This window comes from Wyeomyia smithii, chromosome 3, assembly GCF_029784165.1.
Source record: "Wyeomyia smithii strain HCP4-BCI-WySm-NY-G18 chromosome 3, ASM2978416v1, whole genome shotgun sequence".
Taxonomy (NCBI): Eukaryota; Metazoa; Arthropoda; class Insecta; order Diptera; family Culicidae; genus Wyeomyia; species Wyeomyia smithii.
Window position 1 is genome coordinate 118944190 of NC_073696.1, and position 23727 is coordinate 118967916.

Here is a 23727-nt window from a genome sequence, read left to right on the forward strand (position 1 = left end):
ATTATAAAATGAATTTTATATTTCACTCTTCGAGTCTCTATACCAATCCAACAATAGCCCTTCCATCGCTATTACGCATCAGCCTATGGAAAGCTGCTCGACTCTCGACTCTCGATGTTCGAGCCCTCTCGATTTTTGAATTGCGCGCTCAATTTCTTCGATTTATTCAATTTGTTTTACCCGCGCGTTAAGTTTGTTTGCCGATTTTCGTTGCTTTCCCCGCATCTTTAGCTAATCCTCCCCGCCCCGCTCTCCTTGCCGGTCCTACCGAATCCCAAAAGCTCCAATCGTTGGCTAACAGGTCGATTGTCTACCGACCGACCGAGCGATCAGTTGTTGCGCGAATTCCCGCGGTAAACAGGTGTAATTTTTACCCTCTTCTGGTGGTTCCTTCTGCCTCTTCGCGTAGCACCACCGCCGGTAGACCGTTTATTTTTTCTGTTTTCTGTTTCTAGAAGCGCGCACAGATGCGATTTCTTTTGTTGTGCGGAGGTAATTCGCTCTTCTAGGCGCTGTATGCTTCTGGTTCCGATTGCCACTGGGATCGAAGCGCGATTGAGTGAGGAACCGGAGGTTCGTATTCGGATGTTGATGCCCATCATCGTCGGTAAGCTTCTAGCGTTAGAGATATCCACGAACCGGTGGTGGTGGTGGTGGTATAACGTTTCGTGGCTATTATTGGGCCACGATGATTACGATGGGACAAAGAGATGGCATCAAGCTAGCGCACTCGATATCGATGGGAACTTGATTTGCTTTAGCCAAGAGAATTGCCAAATTTGTTCAGTAATTCCAACGGAAAAAGTGTATGGTCCACAGATTTCCGAAAAAGAATGTAAAATGAAATCCGAAAATTTATAAGTGTAAGCATACTATTAATTTCTAATTTTTGGAGCCGGAATGTCTTAGAAATAGAAACTTTTGACGCTTCATCAGGTGCAATTTATTTTGCTCAAGAAATAGAAACACATCAAGCTATTTTTCAACTGTTGTTGTCCAACTAAAATTTAATTATTTTCAGTGCGATATTATAAAAATAAAAATAATATCACAGTAAGTTTGAAGTCCTTGAAGTTTGTTTTAGACCGTTTGAGATTTGTTACCAATAATATTTAGCTCTCTAGTGCCCAAGCCCGCCTTTAGACGGGCTTCGGTAGGTTTATTATAATAAGTCTATTTCAACATTGTTGAAGTATTTATTAAAGATTAATAAGGATTCTACTGAAGCCCGTCTAAAGGCAATCTTGCTCACTAGAGGGTTAAATTTTAATAACTTCCATTGATAAACTCTCTGTTGTTCCTGTGGTATTCAAGTTGTGTACTCTACCATCCAACCGATTAACACCGAAATTTAGCTATTCAGCTAAATACCGTTCTTACTAAGAAACTTACTCTCAAAATCTCTCACAGTTTAATTTGCTGTACATGGCCAATTCAAAATGTGTACTAAATATTGCCAGACATCACGAAAGGTTTAGTCCAAGACATGTCTAATTAGAGAAGAGGTCATGTTTCTCCCTGCCGGTTCAACCGGGCTTGATTCTATTAATATTTAACACGTAGGTCGTGTAGAGGAATAGGTGAATGATTTGCGTTTTACCACCGCTGTCGCTGACTCTAGCAGTGTCTCTCTTCTCCTATGTGATAGTGAAGAATCGCACTTCACGCAACGCAACGACAGACAGCAGAACGACTGACAGCAGAGCGTCTGCGGCACGATCGGTTCGCCAGTAGGGTGTGAGTTAACCTTTGGCATCTGTTGAACCGCGGGGTCGTCGGAATGTTGTGAATTTTATTTTTTCAGCGTTGATTGCTGTTGTGATTGGTCTGTGTTGTGTAGCCGATGTCATCGCCACGCAGAAGTAAATTTCCGAGAATTTATTCAAAGTTATGAGATTGGCGGATCGTGTACGCTCGGGAAGCCTCTTACGAAATTCAGTTTGAAGCTGTTTGCTATTTAGTTATCTATAAAACTTGTTGATATCAATACAGCTTCTAGCTTTGTTTTAACAGAGCATACCTCTTATTTCGCTTTATTTTTCGATTCATCAATTGATATTTCTATTTATGTCTATGTATATGAATTGCTCTACTTTTCTTCGTTTTACCATCGTGCACTCATTTATGGCAACACCTACAAACTTGGTAAAGGTAACAAGCGAACAGAAAAAAAAACATTCAAAAACATAATTACTTCTTTCATTATCCCGTCAACTCTATTTTACATTTTGTTCAACTGAAATTAGTGTCTTACAACTAAGCAAAAAACCATCAATGTTGAATCAAACAGTAAAACTAAGTGTCGATTGAAAAGGTGTTGCTGTCAGCTTTAGAGCATTACCATTGCTTTTCCGATAATTATCAAGCCAATTTGTTACCATTGTGGATTGTGGTAGATGAGTAGAAAGTGGCAAGTCAGGAAAATTTAACGATCGATGAAATATAGTCGTTTCACAGTTCACAGTTTCACTACGAAACAGAACTAACCCAATCAAGAGGAGTTTTCTGCAGCAATCTTCAACAGAATAACTGATTGCCTCAAACGCCATTAGTTTTGCCCTAGAAGTTCAATTCAGAGCAGACAATGAATTTTTCTACTTGGTTAAAGTTTTGTTCGACTTGAAAACCAACTGGAGTGGACAAACAGTCAGAAAAGACAAACAGGGCAAACAGACAAAATAGGCAGCCTGGACAAGCTTAATTTTTATTTTGAGATTCAGAATAATCTTTTTGCCTTTCTCCTAGAAAGGTATAGCAATCACTTGCAAAACCGAAAGTATAAAAGTGCTCCAAAGGGCCGAATGGCATATATCACTCGACTCAGCTCGACGAGCTGAGCATTTTCTGTATGTGTGTGTGTGTGTGTGTGTGTGTGTGTATGTGTGTGTGTATGTGCAGATTTTTATTCTCACTCACTTTTCTCAGAGATAGCTGGACCGATTTTCATGAAATTAATTGCAAATGAAAGGTCTTGTTGCCCTATAAAACCCTATTGAATTTTATTGTAATCGGATTTTTAGTTTAGAGGTTATGTTTAAAAATGTGAAAATCATGAAACATCAATATCTCAGAAACTACACAACCGATTTCAATAAAATTGGTCTCAAAAGAACGGGCTATCTAGAAAACCCTTAAGTTTTGAATTTCATAAATATTGAACTTGTGGTTGCAAAGTTATGAAAAGAAACGTGTTCTTAAGACTGTTTAATCTCACTCATGTTTCTCAGAGATGGCTGGACCGATTTTCATAAAATCAGTGTCAAATGGAAGGTCTAGTTGCCTCATAAGACCCTATTGATTTGTTTTGCAATCGGACTATTACTTTGCCTGTTATGTTTAAAAATGTGAAATCAGGCTATGAAAAGGAACATATTCCGAAGACTACTTGGACTCACTCACTTTTCTCAAAGATGGCTGACCCGATTTCCACAAAATTAGTGTCAAATGAAATGTATAGCTGCCTCATAACACCCTATTGAATTTTACTGTAATCGGACTGTAACTTCGTCTGTAATGTATCGAAATGTGAAAATCACGAAACTTCATTATCTCAGAAACCACACAACCGATTTGAACAATATCGATATGAAATGAACGAGCTAGTTAAGGGGTAACTGATGAATTATGATTGAATACGTGGTTTAAAAGTTTGGCTGCCCTATACGTTCCCATTTCACTTAATTATAATCGAACTTAAGCAACCGTTATGTATTAAATTGTTAATAAAACAACGGAAGTCTATTATCTTAAAGATTACATGACTTATTTGAACATAACTAGTGTCATACGAACGAGTCATCTCTCGAACTTACAAATAACAAACTTCATAACAATTTGATATGTGGCTCAAAAGTTATGGAAAGCGAAGAAATTCAAAGACTATTTAAAACTATACCTGCTTTGATCGATATATGTGGCCTCAACATAATTTAAATGTGGTATCGTACTATTTGAACGTTCCAATTTAATTGATTCCTTGCGATGTGTTAAAAGTCTGCAAATGCACGACGAATCGGCTATAGGATAAGATCAAAGTCAAATAACAAATCGTTTGAAATGATTGGGTTTAGCGAAATGACAATATCCTCGACTTCTGGCTTCTGGATTTCAAAATAGTATTTGAGATGATTTCTAGCCTCTAAGTGTCATTCTGGTTGAAGAAACACCCATATTGGGTGTTATTCGATCATTTTCGGCTGTTTCCCAGGAACCGGAAGTCGCCAACCTAGAATCCAAAAAGGGATGTGTGGTCGATTTCAGCTGCTGTGTATCATTCTAGATCCGGAGATACTCATGTCAGACGGAAATCGGCCATTTTTGGCTGTTTTCCAGGAACCAGAAGTTGCCATCCTACAATTCATGGTGGTGTTCTTGCAACATTCTGGCTCCGGAGATACTCATAATGGGTGGTATTTGGTCACTTTGGGCTGTTTTTCAGAAACCAAAAGTCGTCATTTTGAACTTTGAAATTGCTGTGAAATCAATTTCTGTCATCTGGGCGTAACTCTGGTTCCGAAAACATTCATATTGAATGGTATTTGGTCATTTCCGGCTGTTTGCCAGACACCGGAAGTCACCATCTTAAAATTCAAGATTGTGTCTGTGATCAATTTTTAGCTTCTGTGCATCTTTCTGTTTCCGGAAATACTCATATTTAATGGGAATCGTCCATTTTAGGCTGATTTCCAGGAACCGGAAGTTGCTATCTTACAATCCAAAATGTTGCCTAAGGTCGATTATGGAACATATTTGTTTACCACTAAAACATTCACCTGCCAAATTTGGTTCCATTTAGTTGGTTAGCTCTCGAGATGTGCAGAAATTTGTGTTTCATTTGAATGGCATCCCTCCCTTCCAAAAGAAGGAGGGGTGTCAAAACATTATGGACATATTTTTAACCCCTTAAAATATCTACATGTCCAATTCGGTTTCATTTCCTTGGTTTGTTCTTGAGTTGTGCAGAAATTTATGTTTCATTTGTATGGGACCATGGGAACCTTTATCGGCACCAAAAACCCCTACATACAAATTTTCACGCCGATCGGTTCGGTAATTTTCGAGCCTATATGGATCAGACAGACAGACAGACCGGATTGCATTTTTATATGTATAGATTACAACATCAATATTTTTTAAGAGTGAATATACCTACATTTATTGGATTGAAGCGTTCATGTAAATCTATTTTTACAAATAAAAGTTTGAACGAGAAAGGCTGGGTCTGACCGCTAGGTGGATTAATTTAGGTTTTTTTTTTTTGAAAATAAAAGTCATAACAGCTTCGTCGGAATTTCTTGTTTTTATCACGTATTGTGTCTGTGATCAATTTTTAGCTTCTGTGCATCTTTCTGTTTCCGGAAATACTCATATTTAATGGGAATCGTCCATTTTAGGCTGATTTCCAGGAACCGGAAGTTGCTATCTTACAATCCAAAATGTTGCCTAAGGTCGATTATGGAACATATTTTTTACCACTAAAACATTCACCTGCCAAATTTGGTTCCATTTAGTTGGTTAGCTCTCGAGATGTGCAGAAATTTGTGTTTCATTTGAATGGCATCCCTCCCTTCCAAAAGAAGGAGAGGTGTCAAAACATTATGGACATATTTTTAACCCCTTAAAATATCTACATGTCCAATTCGGTTTCATTTGCTTGGTTTGTTCTTGAGTTGTGCAGAAATTTATGTTTCATTTGTATGGGATCATGGGAACCTTATCGGCACCAAAAACCCCTACATACAAATTTTCACGCCGATCGGTTCGGTAATTTTCGAGCCTATATGGATCAGACAGACAGACAGACCGGATTGCATTTTTATATGTATAGATTACAACATCAATATTTTTTTAAAGTGAATATACGAACATTTATTGGATTGAAGCGTTCATGTAAATCTATTTTTACAAATAAAAGTTTGAATGAGAAAGGCTGGGTCTGACCGCTAGGTGGATTAATTTAGGTTTTTTTTTTTTTGAAAATAAAAGTCATAACAGCTTCGTCGGAATTTCTTGTTTTTATCACGTACAGTAAAATCTTTATCAAAATACCTATTTCATAACTTTCCACAAGGGAGGACATAGCAATTTTCGTAGTTACAGAGAGATCAATAGGTTCGAATACACTTCAAGAGCAAGTTCGCAAGAACAGCAATCATCTTTACAAGAGAGGTTGTATCAAGGATCTCCGATCGCACTGAAACTTTCAGAGTTTGTTTATCTATATAATAAAGCAATGTTTCGCATAGTCTCAAATTCATGAAAAGGGGTAAGTGGATTACATCTCACCAAAAACTGCTAAAAACGTAAAATGAGCCAACAAGATAATGAATAAATGCAAACAAAGCCTCGCGATACTCTTTGTTGAGCTTGATTTGCGAAATGTGTTCTTTTGAGAATCAAATTACAGAGCAGTCGAATATAGCTTAAAACCAACTCAACTATATATTTTCTCATCCATATTTTCATTCTCATTTTTCCTTGAAACTGGAAATAATTACCTTTAAATTTATTCAAAAAGACCGGATATCGATCAACTGGTTTAAAAGTTATGAATTTTCTAAAATAAAATATATCGAAAAAAGTCGTTTTTATGGTCACCCTATTTCGGAATTAGTCACGAAAGTGCTTCAACTGTGCTCAAAATTGCAGAGATGGATCTTTGTTTAAAAAAAAAAAAAACAACAACAACCCCGTGTTTTTGCGTTGACTCGTTACTAATTCCAAAATGGGGTGACCATAAAAAAGGGCTTTCAATTTTCAAAAATTAATTACTTTTGAATCAGTTAATCGATTGTCGATCTTTGTGAATCAAAATGAATACTTCTAGTTTCAAGAAAAAATACCAAAAACTGAATCTGTGTGCATTTACATGTATAATATAAAAATAATTGAATTTTTGTCGTGTTTTTAAATTGAGTTTGCTCAAATATAAATAATAACATATTTTTAAAGATGTCTTCAAATATAGAGTCAAATGTGCCCTTTAAATTAAGACTTAGAGATATATTTTTTTGTTTGCCCCAACAAGAATGGCAAACAAATGAAAAACGCATATTTTTTTATGAAAAACATTATTAACTTTGAGTAGAATTGAGATACTCACGATGTAAGTATTGCAAATTGTTTCTACTGAAAAGTCCTGAAAGTTGTTCAAAGACAGTTTAGAGGTGAATATTGAAATAAACAAGTTAGAGCTAAAAATGTGTTTATTGATATAAATCGGTTATTTGCAATGATTGAAAAGAACTTTTTGACAAAGTTAGGCTTAAAATTAAAAGAGCTTTAACATTGTAGAATAAATTTTTCTTCTATCTACAAAACTAAAAAAGTAGATACTTGATTCTCTCGAAAATTTGAGTCACCTTAATTTTTGAGAATTTTTCAATAAGCGTTTTATCATTTGTAGCAACTTTGTAAAAGAAAGTTTTTCTCTTAAAAATTGCTAGAGAGCTTTCCCCCTAAATTTGGTTTCTGGACCATTGTGCTTTGTATCTTACTAATAAAAAAAGCAAAGTATTGGTGCTACATTTCGATTCGGAACTCGACCTCAAAACCTCAAGACCATCCGGGAGACTGTATCCTAATAATGACTAGAGCAAAATAACGTTATCAAATGAATTTTCATTTGAAAATATACACTGAAAAGAATTTAATTTTACAAAATATAGTTTGATTTGCAAGAACTATCTTGTCAAATTTCTTTAAACTCATGTTTTTTTCCTTCCCGTCAGGCGTCCATTGGTTCCTTTCAAATGAAACTGATGACTGTTTCAACTGACAGAGAGCCTGACGCAAATTATGGTCCTACCCTTTCTTTCAGCATGTCAGTGGAAATCCATTAGGTACGTCATTCAGGTTCTGATCAATATTTTGGAAAATATTTTTGTTATTTTTGCTGTTGATCACTGGCGCCCCGTAGCCAACACTGTTATTGGCATTGGCAAAAATCTCTTTCGCAGAAAGGGATTAAACAAAATACAATTTTTCCAATGATTTTTTTTGTATCTTGCATATTTCATGTGATGTTGCACAATTTTACAACACCCCTCTCCACTTCCTTCCTACGGCACGTAATATCTCGATTTTCTTTAGTTCCTCTTTCCTCTATATGTGTGAAGTATTTTATGGAAGCCTCCGTTCTCGTCAGCGCTCGAAAACGTTTTTAATTGACAATCGTCAAAAAATAGTAACGCAGTTTACTTTCGCTTCCCATTCGAAATGCCAGATGTTTTTGAAAAATATCTGCAACTGCTCGGAAAACCGGAACAATCTGCTTGATATCTGAAGAAAGCTATGGTAAACCTGCAAATATCTGCGAATCAATAAGAATCTGCACACGGACTCTAAAATCTGCGTTTTGCAGACAAGTCTGCACATCTAGTATCCCTCCTTTCAATTGAAAAGCACTTCTTCTGTCAAACTCAATGCAAGAGCATTCGAGCAGTTTTCATGTATTTCAGAGAGTGCTCGAAAATTGAACAAATATGTTTTTCAATTGAAAGCAACTGTTGACAGTCATTATCACGATTGTTAATTGAAAATGTCTTCGTAAGACTCTGACGCCTCTGACCAACACTACTTCAACTATATACATAAAAATGAAGTTCTGTCTGTCTGTCTGTCCATATAGACTTAGAAATGACTGAACCGATCGGCGTGAAAATTTGTATATAGCAGTTCTTGAGACAGGGGAAGGTTCTTATGATAGTTCAAGATCCCTCCCTTCTCTGAAAGGGAGGGCTCCCATACAGATGAAACACGAATTTCTGCCTAACTCGAGAATTGATCAAGCAAATGGAACCAAATTTGGTATGTGAATGTTTTCAGAAGCAATAAATATTTCCATGGCAGTTTGACACCCCTCCCTGCTCTAGAAGGGAGAGCTTCCATAAGACGAAACACAAATATCTGTATAACTCGAGACTTAATCAAGCAAATTGAACCAAGTTTGGCGTATAATGGTTTATGGGAGCAAGAAACATTTCTTTGGTAAATTGATACTCCTCCCTACTGTAGAAGGGAGGGTTCCCATACAAATGTAACACGAATTTTTGCATAACTAGAGAACTAATCAAGTAAATGGAACCAAATTTGACATGTGGCTGTTTTTGGGAACAAGATATGTGTCCATGATGATATGAAACCCCTCCCTACTCTGGAAGGGGAGCAAAAGGTCTATACTAATTTCTGCATAACTCAAGAACTAATTATTGCATGTGGAGGTATTTGGAAGCAAAAAATATTTCAATGACAATTTGACTCCCTTCCTGTTTTAGAAGGAAGGACTCGCATACAAACGAAACACAAATATCTGTATAACTCGAGAATTAATCAAGCAAATTGAACCAAACTTGGCGTGTGATGGTTTACGGAAGCCCATGTTTCTATGGTAGTTTGATATCCCCACGTCCTGTAGAAGTAGGGTTTGCAATATTCCCGGAAATTGATTTCCCGGGAAACGGGAATAAAAAATCTCATTTCCCGGGAATTCCCGGGAACCGGGAATGGTAAGAAAACCTAAGCAAAAATGAGATTTTGAATAAATTTTATTAATGAAAGGTATCAAACAATCGTTCCCATTTTCATTATTAATTCGCATGAAAAACGAGCTAAAAAACAAAACTTATTCAAGTTCATACTAGAAATTCATGATCGATTTTTGTCTCAAATGTTAGCAGAAGAGTAGATTTCAGGGTTTTTATATCGTTCGGCCTAAATAATGTAATTCCCTTCTGTAAAACTTTGCTTAAGTTCGCTGAATCATCGCTGGTGAAGATCCTGGAGTATTCACTACTTTCAGTTTGCTGAAGATAAAGCGGAGTGCTTTTCAACCGGTTTTTTTTTTCGGAATACAGCTCAAAATAATGCACAATGAGATGATGCACAGAAGGCACAACTTGACTCAGACTCAGAAATTGACTCCACATGCCATTTTGAAAGCCAAGGTGACGACTTCCGGTTTCTGAAAAACAGCTCAGAATTACTGAATACCATTCAGTATCTGTATTCCCAGGATTATAATAATACCTAGATGCCAAAAATTGGCCTCACATTCCATTTTGAATTCTAAGATGGCGACATCCGCTCTCTGGAAAACAGTACAATAATACTAAACACGGATATTTCCGTAATAAGGATTATGCACCAAATTAACGACTTCGGATTTCTGGAAAACAACCTGAAATTGCCGAATACCACCAAATATGACTATTTCCGTAATAGGGATGATGGACAGAAATAAAAAATTAAGCCCAGATGTTTCAGAGAGTTATTTTATTAGTGTCAAATAGATTGCAAAGAATTATTAAAAAGGTGAAGTTAGTTTCGAACTAATGATTTCAGATAATTCTCGAATGCTACAGTACGTTCGATGTAACAAACAGTCTTATTTAACTCTACGTCAAACTTGCGTCTATATACACAACCCTTTCTGACCCTACGATTATACTTATTAACAACAAGAAATTGTTTGTTTTTGAATTAGAGAAACAACCAGAAAACATTCTTTTAGATAGTCTTTGTAGGTGGCATTCCTCCTTTGAATAAATAATTCAATTGTCAGCAATATGCGATTATTTGAGCTATTTGTTCTCGCTTTGTCTTTTGAGTTTGAACGTATCCAATATCCGATTCATCATGCATTTATAGACTATAAATAAACCGCAAGGTCAATCTTCGAAAGTATGTGTAATCAATTTGAATATTTAAAATTAATTAAATAAAGAAAAAAAATGGGCAGAACGAAGTTTGCCGAGTCAGCTAGTCTTACATAAAAATTGTTTTCATGTTACAGCTTCTTTGATTCATATTTATGCTTTCATTTTTCTTTTCTGTTTCAATGTCAAAATATGTTAAATGATCATGCCTAATGGAAAACAGATGAATCACCCTAGTCAAGATTGGTTCACCCAAAACAAATTAACTAAGAGCCATTAGCCTTATTAGCTAAGACCCGACAGCCATAAAACATCAAGTTAGCTTATTTATGGCACCAATAAAGAGAACGGATTTGTCTAACCAAATAACAACAAGATGTGAATAAGCCATGCTGTTATCCATGTTTTTTTACTCAGTTCTTTATCCTACACCTTGCAAAAGGGAACGCGACTTTCTTCTACAATCGGCGGTTTCCCGAATCTCGTCATAAACATTCACTCACCTGAATAACACCAAGCTGGCCATACTACCGACGTTTCCGATGAGTTCACTTCCCTCATGATCTCATCGGAACTGTTCGCGAATCGGCCTACCGACAGCGGCGGTCATCCGTAAAGTCTCTCTTTCTTTGTGTTCCTTCCTTGTGGGTTCGCAGGCTTCAAACGTGCAAATTTCCCCTCACTTAATAAGTACCAGAAGCAGAAGTGATAACCGATTGTACCAACGTGATAAGGACCTTGTACCCTTTCACTAACATATACACACACGGCAAGGTTCTACACTGAAATCGATGGTTGCCACTAAACAGGTACGTGACTTCGGGCTTCCACTGCGGAATAGTTTACGGATGTCGCTACTTGTTCCAGTAGAACGACAGGAACAGCGTTAGCATCCGAGGGCACACTAACGAACTTACACGGAGCCCTATTCGATAGCAGAAGTAAGCTTGTGACACCGAGAAGGTGAAACTCTTATCAGTATTTGAATAGACACACATTTATCGTCGTAGTTCATTCAGTTCACACGCAGGCAAAGATTTTCCTAGTTTCGGAGGCAGTACGTGTTAGCACTGGAATCGCGTGAATTCTGAAAAGAAAGATGGAGACAAAGTATGCATTTAAAGTGTGGATCGAATGAGTTAAAGCGAGCGCATCATTTACATAACGAGAGGAAAAACGTGTCTTGTTTTCAAAACTCGGAGATCATCAGAGGATCATCAATTGGAGCAAAGGTTAGCTTCCAGCAGATTGCACCTTTTTTTGTACAGCACAGAAAGCGCGATCTGCTGTAAGAATTAAGGCAAAGTGATGATTTTCACAACTATCAACCGTTGTTATTACCGTAGATACAGCATTTAAAAGAAACTGTTCATCATGTTGACTACCAAGCAGAAGTCAATCTTATTTAGATGATGTTTGTATTTTAACGGGTGATCAAAAATACGCGGTAAATTCTCCCTGCTTTTATTCAGGTTGTTGTAGGGTGAACCACAGTCTGTTTTTAATGGGGTCGCTTTATAAATTCTAAAAATTTTGTATGGACCGTGGACATTACACAGATTATCAAACTTTTGGGTGATAATGGCATGTTACGGTTTTAGGTATATTTATCACTCTGTTACTGCGAGTGATAATTACCTGACGTTCATTAAACGTCAAAATGGGCTGCGTCCACTATACACCATTAACATTATTGAAAAGCTGGGTAGCGTCCTACATGCATAAAAAATGTTGTATTGTACCAATGAAATATAAACTAGACCTGTCGATGACGGTTCTCACCTACTTTTTCTAGCACAAGAAATATCCGCTTTCGACACTGCAGATAATAAACATCAAATAATCTAAGCTAGCCGCTGATCATGACGACGATACTCAGTCAATGATGAATGACAAATGAACTGTTTTCCAACGGGTCAGAGAGGGACATAAAGGGAATCTTCTTCTTCTGCCTCTTCTTGTTTTGCCGCCTGGAATACCGTACGTGCGCGATGAGCTTGCTCGTGTACGCCGCGGAGAGATAAAGTGACCTCGTTACCTCATATATGACTCGTGCACTGTAGCCCCACACACTAACCAAATACAGTGCACTATGTCTCTTATCACATGGCCATTACCGCCGTCATTGCGGCGGCGCGGTCGCCTGTGTCATGTGTAGTAAAGCCCATTCGCAGCTCGGAGTCGACAAGCGAGTCGACGGTTGCGCTTGAGTACAAGGGCTGGACGCTCGTGGCTGCACTTAAAGGTTGCGTTGGATTTACCACTTCTATTTAATAGTGAAAATCAGAACTTAATCGCTTAGATCTAAGCTGATATTTTGTTAATCCTAGCAGTGTGAGTAGCTCTCCCACTACAGTAATTAAACTTGTTATCTTGAAATTCGAACCATCAGACAGTCCCCGAGTTCAACATGTGAAAAAAACCAAACAGCGTTTTAACGCCATAACGTCAAAGCATAGGAAGGTTTCGACGACTTTTCAATTCGAAAGCATCACCAGTAATCTTTAGGCACACATACTCACATAGCTTGTTAATAGCTATACAGCTATTTGTACCGACCCATAAGATTCGAAACCCGTTCGGTTTATAAGAGGAAAGGTTGATCTGTTTGCTCTTTTATTTACGAAATGTCAGCAAAGCGCGTCGCGACTATCGTCGTGGCAGGTATAACTACGAAAAATATCAAACCAAACAAAACAGAACCGGAACACATGGTCAAGATCGACAGAGAGGAGCATGCAGATTTCGCTCCTGCGCATGCCGAGAGCAACTGAGGGCATGCATGGTAGTGTGTGAAAATATCAGAACGGTTATTTTTTTCATTTTGCTGGCCACGGGTGAACTCACTGAGATCTGCTGGCTAAGCATCAGTAGCCGGAGAACCGACGAAACGGCTCTTGCACTACTCGAGCTCAGCGCTGTACGCTGAGGCACTGCACATTTCAATGCACCGGGAAAGGTTAGTGGGATCAATGGGGCATCGCAGCTGCGCATCGGCAGCATCCGGAGGGTGAACGATCAGAGGTCAACTCACTGCCGTCATCGTCCACGTTGCTCGGTTCGTTGGCTTGGCCAGAACAGTTCTATTTATAACTGAACGAATCGAACGAACTCCGGCGGCTGGCTTGCCTTTTGAGAGAACATTATCATCATCAACAGCAGCGAGCAGGTCGGTAAGCGGGAGGTCAGCAGTTGACTCTTGCAACAAAGAAGAGCTGATACTAATTGAGTATTACCAGTTGTCATTCCGAGTTTTCGATTGCTCACAGCAAATCTTGAATCTAGAATATTCTGAGCCGATTTTCCTCAAAGGCGAATCCGTTTCACCCCAAACACAACGGCTGACAACTACAACTTGATCAACAATCTAACCAATGAAATGTAATAAATATTAATGATCTTAATAATTACACATTTTAAAATTCAATCTCGCCTCACTCGTACGGGTCATTACTTTTTTTGTTATTTTGCAACAGTTTACCACAACTTCAAAGTAATATTTTCAAATTTATAACGACTTTGTGCATTGTAGAAAACTCGATTTTGTAAAACCTATCAAAATAAATAAGCACGAAGAAGTAATCTGTTGAAACTATGCAGATAATTACCTGTAATGTACATTCCCGAGTCGTTCAAAACAATTCCTTTCTGCGAATCCCTTTCCGTCCCACAAACTCAGGGACAAACGGAGCTCCCTCGGACGTGCTTTCAAAAGTTTATCTACTAGTCTCGACTGCCATCTTTCTCGCACTAGGACTTGGAGTATTTAATCACGCAGACATAATCATTAGGATCAGATAGAGTTTGTTGATGTTTATGTTAAATGTAGATGATTTCCATAAAATTGCCTAAGAACAGGTAACTCCCAGCAAGTTTTGAAGCCAAAAAATAAATTAAACTAACAAATTTAAACTAAACAAATTTAAATTAAAACTGCACAAAAATATGGTATTGAAAGTCCTACTGTTGTAGTCTGTGGATGTTTGCTACGACGGATAGATACAAACTCACAGCTAGGAGTCACGTGGACAGCTTTGAGGTGAGGGGGTGGAGAAGGATTAAATGCCCACGGCCCATGTAAAATTTCAAAAAATAATGTATGCGGTTGTCCACGGAGGAAAAGGGGTAAAACATCGTCAAAAATCTGTCTACGTAATATATGAGTGGCCCTTGTTGATAACATTTGCATTATAAAATGGACAAAAATTGCCGATTTTTCATGTGCTTACCTTCAAACGGATTGGAGAAACTACATAAAGTACTGTCCAGTTAGAATCCGGAATCACTTATTGTGTGAGGATATTGTGAAATTGACCGCTGCAAGAATTCTTTTACAGTGGTTTGTTGAGACCTAGGCGCCCGCTTTCTGTGGTATAAAATTCACGGTGTTTCGTGCAGTGAGTCAAAAGTTATTCCAGATGTAAGCCGAGAGAAGAGAAAAAACTCTGCACACCAACGTTGATAATAATCCAACGTATAGACCGTTCCGATAATTATAAATACACTTACGATCAACCGTCATTTCAAATAACGTGCAGTATTCAACCAAACGTTGGCTGCGTCCTGTTGTTTACATCCAAAAGAAACAGATGCTGTCATTTTTTCTAACATTTAGTGCGAAATTTTGAAAAAGCGTGGCCTTTCTCCCGAGCAAAGAAAGCGAATTGTGCACAAATGGGGCATCGTGAGTGGTCTTTCTATAAGAAAATTAGCCAGAGAAGAAGGTATAAGTGTCGGAGCAGTTCAAACCGCATTGCGGAAGTATTGTGAAGAGTGCACATTTACTGGTGCCCCAAGACGTGGTAGAAAACCCGGGCCTGTTGATCCCACAATGGACAAAAAGGTTAAGGAATACTACAAGCGACATCCCTCAGTATCAGTACGAGATGTGGCGAGAAAGCTTGGAACCTCGGTGAGTAACGTAATGCGTGCCAAGGGAAGAATGGGTCTGCAGACCCGTCGGAAGCAGAAGCAGCCAAAACGAAATCCAAAACAAGCTGAATCTGTGAAACCGTGGGGTGTGGGGTGTGTTATCATGGATGACGAAACCTACATAAAACTGGACTATAAGACTCTGTCAGGACCGCAATTTTATACATCACCGAAGTGAAAGGATGTCCCTGGACCAGTGAAAGCCATTTACACCGAAAAAATCGGCAAGAAGGTAATGGTTTGGCAGGCCATTTGTGAATGTGGGAAAATATCTCGTCCATTCATTACGAATGACACAATGAATGGTAAAAGTTACGTGAAAGAGTGTTTGCAGAAAAGGTTGTTACCCATGGTTAAGCAGCATAACAATCCTCCAATCTTTTGGCCCGATCTTGCTTCCTGCCATTACTCTAAGGATGCACTAGGGTGGTATAAAACAAATAATGTCACATGTGTCCCAAAGGAGATGAATTCTCCAAACTGCCCTGAAATTCGCCCTATTGAAACTTTTTGGGCTTTGACCGAGGCAGAGCTGAAGAAATATGTCAAACCAGCGGACAATGTTGAAAAATTTAAAAAAGGTTGGCTCAAAGTGGTAAAAATGGTCGGAGAACACACTGTGCAAAAGCTTATGAGTAGTGTTAAGAGAAAAGTTAGAGAACTCGCATATCCTACGAAAAATAATCCCAACTTGAATTGAAACTGGAAAGAAAACACTTAATTATCTATATTTCAGAATAAAATGGCCCGAAAAATCCTGTATTTTTTGTTTTATTCAAGAAAGAAGATGTATTTATAATTTTCAGAACAGTCTATAATCCGCAATAAAAATCACATAAACGGAGAAAATCACCAAATCAACCATGTATGATGTGCTCACATGTTTCAGGGAGCGAAAGAGCATGGATCGAGTGCCTCAAGGTAAGCGTCGTAGCGGAACATATGACCGCAAGCTGAACTAAAAGGTGTTAAGAACCATCAGAGCAAACCCTGGACTATCAGATAATGAAAACTTGACGAAGTACCAAGAATGCCTGCTCATCGACAATGTAACCTACGTCAAAATGGAATTCGTACAGCTTACTGGCCAAAAATTCTACATGGCGACGGTACGAGGAGATGTTCCTGCGAAGGTCAAATTTGCCAGAGCAAAGACCAAAGTGTTTGTGTCGAATGAGACAATGGACTCGAAGCTGCACAAGGAAGGATGTCTCAAAAATCGCGTACTACTCTTCATTAAAGCCCATGAAGGTCCCATCAAGTTTTGGCTAGATTTGGCGAGTTGCCACTTCAGCCGGGAAGTCATCCAGCGGTACCGCAGTAATAACATAGATTTCATCGATAAAAACATAAATCCACTCAACTGTCCGCAGCTCCAGCTCATCGAGAGATTTCGGCAATAAAGAAACGGAAGCTTTAGAAAAGTGGAAAAACGACTCGGAACGCGACTCAGATGACCAGAATGTGGAACAAATGTGTCGAGGAAGTTGTCTCCGGAGGTGTGCAGCATTTGATGAGAGTAATAAATTAGAATTTGTATTAATATTTATTTCGTAAAGTACAGTTTATTTTGAAGTGTCAACCTCCTGCACGTCAAACCGTTAACGAGATACAGATGATTTTGATATTCCGGGTTCTAAACGGACATAGCTTTATGCAGCATCAATATTAGTAACCCATGAGTCAGCAGGCAAAATTTGACAACTCTATTAGTCGAACTCTAACAGTGAAGCTACTCCATTCTGGAGTGTGCGCGTTAAAACCCCAACAGCTGAATAAGATGGTCAAGTCAATTTTCCTGGCGTATCGCGACGTGGCGGTGGTAATGGACGACGAGACTTATTTCATCCTGTATGGCAATGACTGGCAGGGCGCTTCGTATTCTACTTCCTCCACGAAGGGAAAGCTCTTTTCACACACCAAGTTTCCCAAGAAGGTGCTGCTGTAGCTGACCAGCTGACCATCAGCGAGAAGGAGATCTCCTCTTGCTCTAGACTGGCCGTGAACAGGAAAATTTACAGTACGAAGTACTTGCGTCGTTCATCAAGAAATACCATAAGGGCAAAGACGTGGTGTTCTGGCCGGATATGGTGTAGGCCCACTTTTCGAAGCGATCGCTGGAGGAAATGGTTCGGCTGAATATCGATGTGGTACCCAGCTGTGTTCCATCGGGAATTTCTGGGCAAACCCAAAAAGTAAGATCTACTCCAACAATCTTGTCGCGAAATTGATTGATAAATATTGATAAATAAAACGAAAAAAGAACTCAAAAACATGCCGACACACATGTTTCTGTTCGTCATGGCGAATGTTCAGGTTAACTGCCGCTCGCAAGGGCGTAGAATTTTTTTGCAAGTAAGCTAATATAATTACCTCCAATGGGAAATTTATCAAACTCAATCTGTCTTAGTTTATTATCACCATCCGAAAAAAGTCCTTTTTAAATGCGAACGTTATTAAAAAAAACACTTCATGATTTTGAGGGGCAAACCGTGTCGTTCATCGTAACTAATAATAAAATTGAAAATCCGAAGATGTTTTTGATCTGTCTCCGTAACGCGGAGAAGGTGGTATAAAATGGTCGCTCAGGTTAGCCAACAGAGAGCCCAAAATATGATGAATGGTTTTCGGAGAAAAGTTCGAAATATAATCGATACCAAATTGGAATATTTTTTTCAATATTATTCCTCTATAGTTCAATAACCGACCTTCATTTTGAGTAAACAACATTGTTTTTTCCTCAACATGATTCAGAAATAGACCCCATCTTGTGTTAAGATTTTCAATGATTCCATTATATGTACTAATGTCACCATCAAACAAAATCTATTACGAGATAATCACCAACTTAGACAAACAAACATTTTTCTTTACGACAGATGTCTCAAACACGCATAAAAAAAACAACGAAATATTTTTTGCCGTTTGCTGTCAAGGGTATCAAACAGTTCTAACTGTTAGTAATGCGCAATATAATTACCAGGGACCAGTGGTGTAGCCAAGGGGGAAACAAAATTCGGAAAAACCATTTCCATTGGCACCTTACTATTTATGTCATGCGTTAACACTTGCGTACCCGACCCCTCCGGAGTCAAAAAAAATGAAAATTCTTCAGCTGCCATTCCGCAAGATCTGAACCGATTTTGATCGAGCCTTTTTCAAAAGATCACAAATTTATCATAGTTTTTGGCACAGTAGAGAACATTTCGAAATTTTCCGTTGTTTGGGATTTATCGAGGGGAACCTTGGTGTAAGTACCCTTCCAGAGACACAGGTTAGATTAAAAACGGTAGCGAAACATTGCTTGCGATATATCAAACTTTAAGTTTTCGATAAATAAGGCCGTTACAATTTTTTTTTTCATTTTATGTCAAAACCCCCCCCCCCCCCCCCCTTCGAAAATCTTGAATATTGAAAGGGGAAGAAAAAAAAGCCGACCGCATAAATGCTTTATTTAGCAACAACCAAGTCCAGTGACAGCGAGAGGGTCGTCAAAAGGCAAGCGAAATAAATAATAATAATAATAAAGTGTTATTTTTCAACTCAACTCAAATAAATTTTGAGTGCAAGTTACAAACGTCATAACTTGCACACAAACTTTGATCAAAGATATTTCTTTTTTTTTCTCGTCTCGGTGTTATTTATTTTTTGCCACCCCCTTTGCTAACTTTGATAACCTTGGACATAAAAAGAATTCGAAATTTGTATCAGCCTAACTTAAAAACTTAAAATCCGATTACAATAAAATTTAAAAGGGTTCTACGGGGCAACAAGAAAAGTTGCAGACACACACACACACACACACACACACACACACACATACACACACAGACACACACACACAAAGACACACACACACACACACACACACACACACACACACGAACACACACACACATACACACACGCACACATACACACACACACACACACACACACACACACACACACACAGAAAATGCTCACAGAAAATGCTCAAGGGCAAAGCTATGTTACACGCCGTTTAACTCTACATTTTAAAGAAACCAACTTTTTCCTTAATATACCCAACAGGGATGTCAATTTAAAGTCAATTTAAAGTAATATTCTAATTACATAGATTTTGTGTATTATGTGTTTATGATTAATAAAACTGTAAAAAACTCTAACAAGAAGCCTTCTAAGGTGGTATTCCTCCTTGAAGCAAATTTAATGCATTCGTAAAGCCTCCATATCCATGAATTTATTTTCTATGCTGATCATTAAAGGAACATTTTTGAAAATAATTGTCGATACAATATATCATGAATTCGCAACAAATGCCATGTTGGATTTGATTTTGGAGTTATTCCACTTAAAAATGAAATAAAATTCAAGCAAAAAGAATTTTCCTTAAATAACATTTTACTGGATTTCAGTAAATAAATCGAGCTTTCATGAGAAAGACGGAATGTCAGCGACATTGTTCTAGAAAAATTACATTTTATGATTTTTATCATGGTGTTTTCTTCTAGTTTTTGTGAAGACATTTTCCAAAACTATTTAATAGCGTTATGTTTAAAAACATAAGATTATGTAAGTATGAGCATGGAAAGAAATGTTTGTTATTTACTAAAATGACACGCAATTTTACTATGCGATTTGTTCAACAATCCAGTAATTGAGGAAAAGGAAAAAGTAATGATTGCAACGTCGTAGTGTAAAATATCTGAATTGTTCATCAAAACGAATTCATCGATATTTTAATATCCAAGATACCAAACGAGCCAACACTTCTGTGTAAATTGCTCATTGCGGCTCACTAAAACGATGCACCGTCCAAATACTGCTTATCACTTTCGATCATCTCGTGTCCTCTTTCGCCATCCAAACACATTTCTTTCGTGGAGCTGTTCCGGCTTGATCCATGGAATTTTGTTTTATTTTTAAATAATCACATTTTCCGTAAATCTTCGTCACCCTGCGTGCCCAAATAACTGCCGTGCTGCCACTTGGCGACGTTAAGTGTCGACTATAACAATTATCGTCGTACGGTGATGCACTTTATGCCGGCTTACTACCATCACCACCTGACACGATGGCGGCTGCGGTGAGACGATGACCCTCGTCGGATCGCAGCTGCAAGAACAAGTGAAATTAAAAACCCAAACCTCAAAACGACTTTTAAAGTGACACATCAAGTAAAACTGTCAAAAGGCGTCAATGATGGCCACATCACATCTTCGGTAGCAAGACTGGATGACGTTACTCGCACGCGTTCCATTACTGGTCCCGCGATCGCAGCGATTCCTTATTTATCAACATCCCATTATACACAATAAATGGAAAAGAAATACGCGATATTTTCGATCCTCGCGACACACCGCTAACGGACTAGTAAGTGTATGTGCTTGCTGGCCTGCCTGTTCCCTCAGTATGGGTGCATGTGGTTTAGTGCGTTCGATAGAAGATTCAGCCATCGCGCATCGGTAGAGTTCAATTACACCGACTCGCGCGGTAAATACAAAAATTAATTTCTGACGAAAAACGTTCGCCTCCCAAACATCGAAGCGTACCATGCTCCAAGTTGGGTGGTGGTACACAATAAAGCAGTGTCATGGGAGGAGTTGGGTGGATAGGATGCGGGTTGAAGAATGGGTGTGTGCCGCATGAGCAGGCGACGGCAGTGAATTGACACCACTGACCGGATGTGTGTGACCGGGAAAGCAGCAGCAGAACCTCTCAAGACAGAGGTCTCTCATCAGTCACTGTTGTTATTGTTATTATTACAATATGACAGCAGAGACTTCGAAAGGCATGCACCATGTGTACACCATCCATCCTGTGTGGAAAAGAGAATACAGCACAAAGTTCATGAGTCAACAAAATTGAACCCGCCGTGGCCTGTGCAGTGCGATTTGGTGGCCGGTCGGCGACTCGAAGATTCTCGGAACTAACAAAGACTTGCGACGAACTGCGCATTGGCTAGCCGCAACGATGGAATCTATGGATGATGGGTTCTACTAGTGCTCAAATGTTGGCTGGATTGCTCTACCTCGTGATATCTCGCGCTACTGCCAACCCCGTGTCGCGGCGCAATTGTCGGCGGGTGCTGTTTTTTCATTTTTACTTTTTTTTTTCTTAGCAACATTCTGACTTATTGTGTACCTCCAGGTAATCTACCAGTGCCGCTCGTGTGCTGCTTCGAACCGGATCGGTCAGATAGGCAATGAACATCGGTAATATGAGTGAGCGTGAAGAAAAAGCAGGCATCTGTATTGTTACAATTATTTGCACTCTAATGTCACCTGATAGGGCGCAGAGGTGAATCGGGTTGAATCGGGCTCGCTCTGTGTAGGTACGCCTCTACACAGCGATAGGCCGGGAGCCAGCAGAATGTCATGTGCTCTCAGACGAATCGCGCAGCTCTTTGTTGGCCGCCGTGTTCGATCGAACGCGTAATACCGGATGTGACCATTTTTTTTGTTCTTCTATACTTTATTTAAAATTGTCACATTTGATTAAAATCTATGATTATTAACAGAAAATTTGTAGAATCGATTTTTATAAGGGGTGAATATTAGTAGTTGCTTCTATTCGGAATATACTACTAATTTTCAATATAGAAACATACTTTTATTGTGAATGGGATATCACAATCGCCTTAATTGAGAGCAAAAACTAGCTTCAGAAACATGTAAATAAGTTTTTGTCAATTAATCATTTCGTTCAGTCTGCTTTTTCATAATACTACCGTTTAATTATATATTCGCTTATTTCGAATTACTTGTTTAATATCATTCAAACGATTTATTTGTTACTGAGAAGAGGTTGATTTCTCAAACGCTCATTACCGGACCTTCTTCGGATTGATATTCCGCTGATAAAAAAAAATGTAGCCAAACACTCACACGCTGTCATGTTTCATTCATTGCATATTTTGTTTGGTGTTGAGCTTGAATACAACGATCTTTGAACGTCAAATGTTATCTCCAGCACTGCAAACACATGTTTTGGGGAAATCAATGACATCAGACAAATCAAAGAAAAGTATAAATCAAGTATCATTATCTATAGATTGAGATAGATGAGAGATGACATCTTCGACATTTTTTTTTTCAACTAGTACACTACAAATAAAGACTTTCTGGATATTAACATAAACTAGCTAATCCGAACGCATCTTAAAAAATCACCTTTAGAATTTATCGTTTGCAGTATATTGATATCGCCGGCTTCGTGCAACACTGACAGCATGTGACCCGGCCCCCCACATTTTAAGGGCCCCACAAATCAAGAAAAAATCAGTTATTCGGGAAAAAAATCAGAAGTCTTTCATACCCAATAAGAAAACTCGCTTGCTAAACAGTTTCAGAGTTTAGAGAAGTTTTCCTTTGAATTGCATTTTTACAGTTTGATTTTGATCAACAATATGCAAAATATATTCTAAACATTAAAATTTTATAGCGTATTTATTTAAGTCTAAGGCCTCTGCCATGGTGAACGCGAACGCGAGCGATTGGGCGAGAAACTTGCCGTAGGTAAATAAGCAACTCTCTTTACGGCTGTTCATTTGCCTACGGCAATTTGCTCGCCCCATCGCTCGCGTTCGCGTTCACCATGGCAGAGGCCTAATACTTTTGAACGCAACTGGGGAAACTGTCTTTTTCGAAGATGAACTGATTAAAAAAAAGTTTGTCAACATTTCTAGAAAATAAAAAAAAAAATTTCATTGTGATGATGCGAATACTGAAGGAATTGAGTGTTGATATTATAATTGACAAGTTTTCAGTGGAGAAACCTCATGAAAAACGTTCTAAAAAGTTCTGACAAAATTTTTAAAGATAAATAAAGGTTCTATCCATATTTTATTGCGTTGAAATTATTTATTCATTAACCTATTTAGTTATTAAATGGAATCCACCCGACTAGCAGTCTTAATGAATAAGTAAGTATATATGGGCTGGGAAAAGCCACCTTGACCAGTGAGGATTTTGTGAACTGTTTTGGCTGGTATGTGCTTATGACGCTCTTCAAGGAGTTTTATCCCAACCAGCAGGTGAAGGCTTTCGTATGTTAGCAAATGATCAGGGTTCCTCCATGACAATCTGCGACAAATCCTTAGGATGAAGAGCTTTTGATTGGGTTCGATTTGCTGTATCCAAAAATCGTAGTACGGATC

General features: G+C 38.4%; 1 protein-coding gene across 2 annotated transcripts in view; it reads right to left on the minus strand.

Annotated features, from left to right (window-relative positions):
- The window catches only part of LOC129730962 (putative uncharacterized protein DDB_G0277255), a 219120-nt gene that overhangs the window by 190319 nt on the left and 5074 nt on the right, over positions 1-23727 (minus strand). The window contains exons 1-2 of one of the 2 annotated variants that reach the window (XM_055690635.1): positions 14264-14280; positions 11159-11742 (exon numbers count right to left, since the gene is read on the minus strand). In XM_055690635.1, the coding sequence (XP_055546610.1) occupies positions 11159-11216 (58 nt within the window). In that variant the 5' untranslated portion in view covers positions 11217-11742; positions 14264-14280. Of the gene's footprint in view, positions 1-11158; positions 11743-14263; positions 14281-23727 lie in introns of those variants that run through there. The other variant, XM_055690634.1, reaches the window with a different exon arrangement.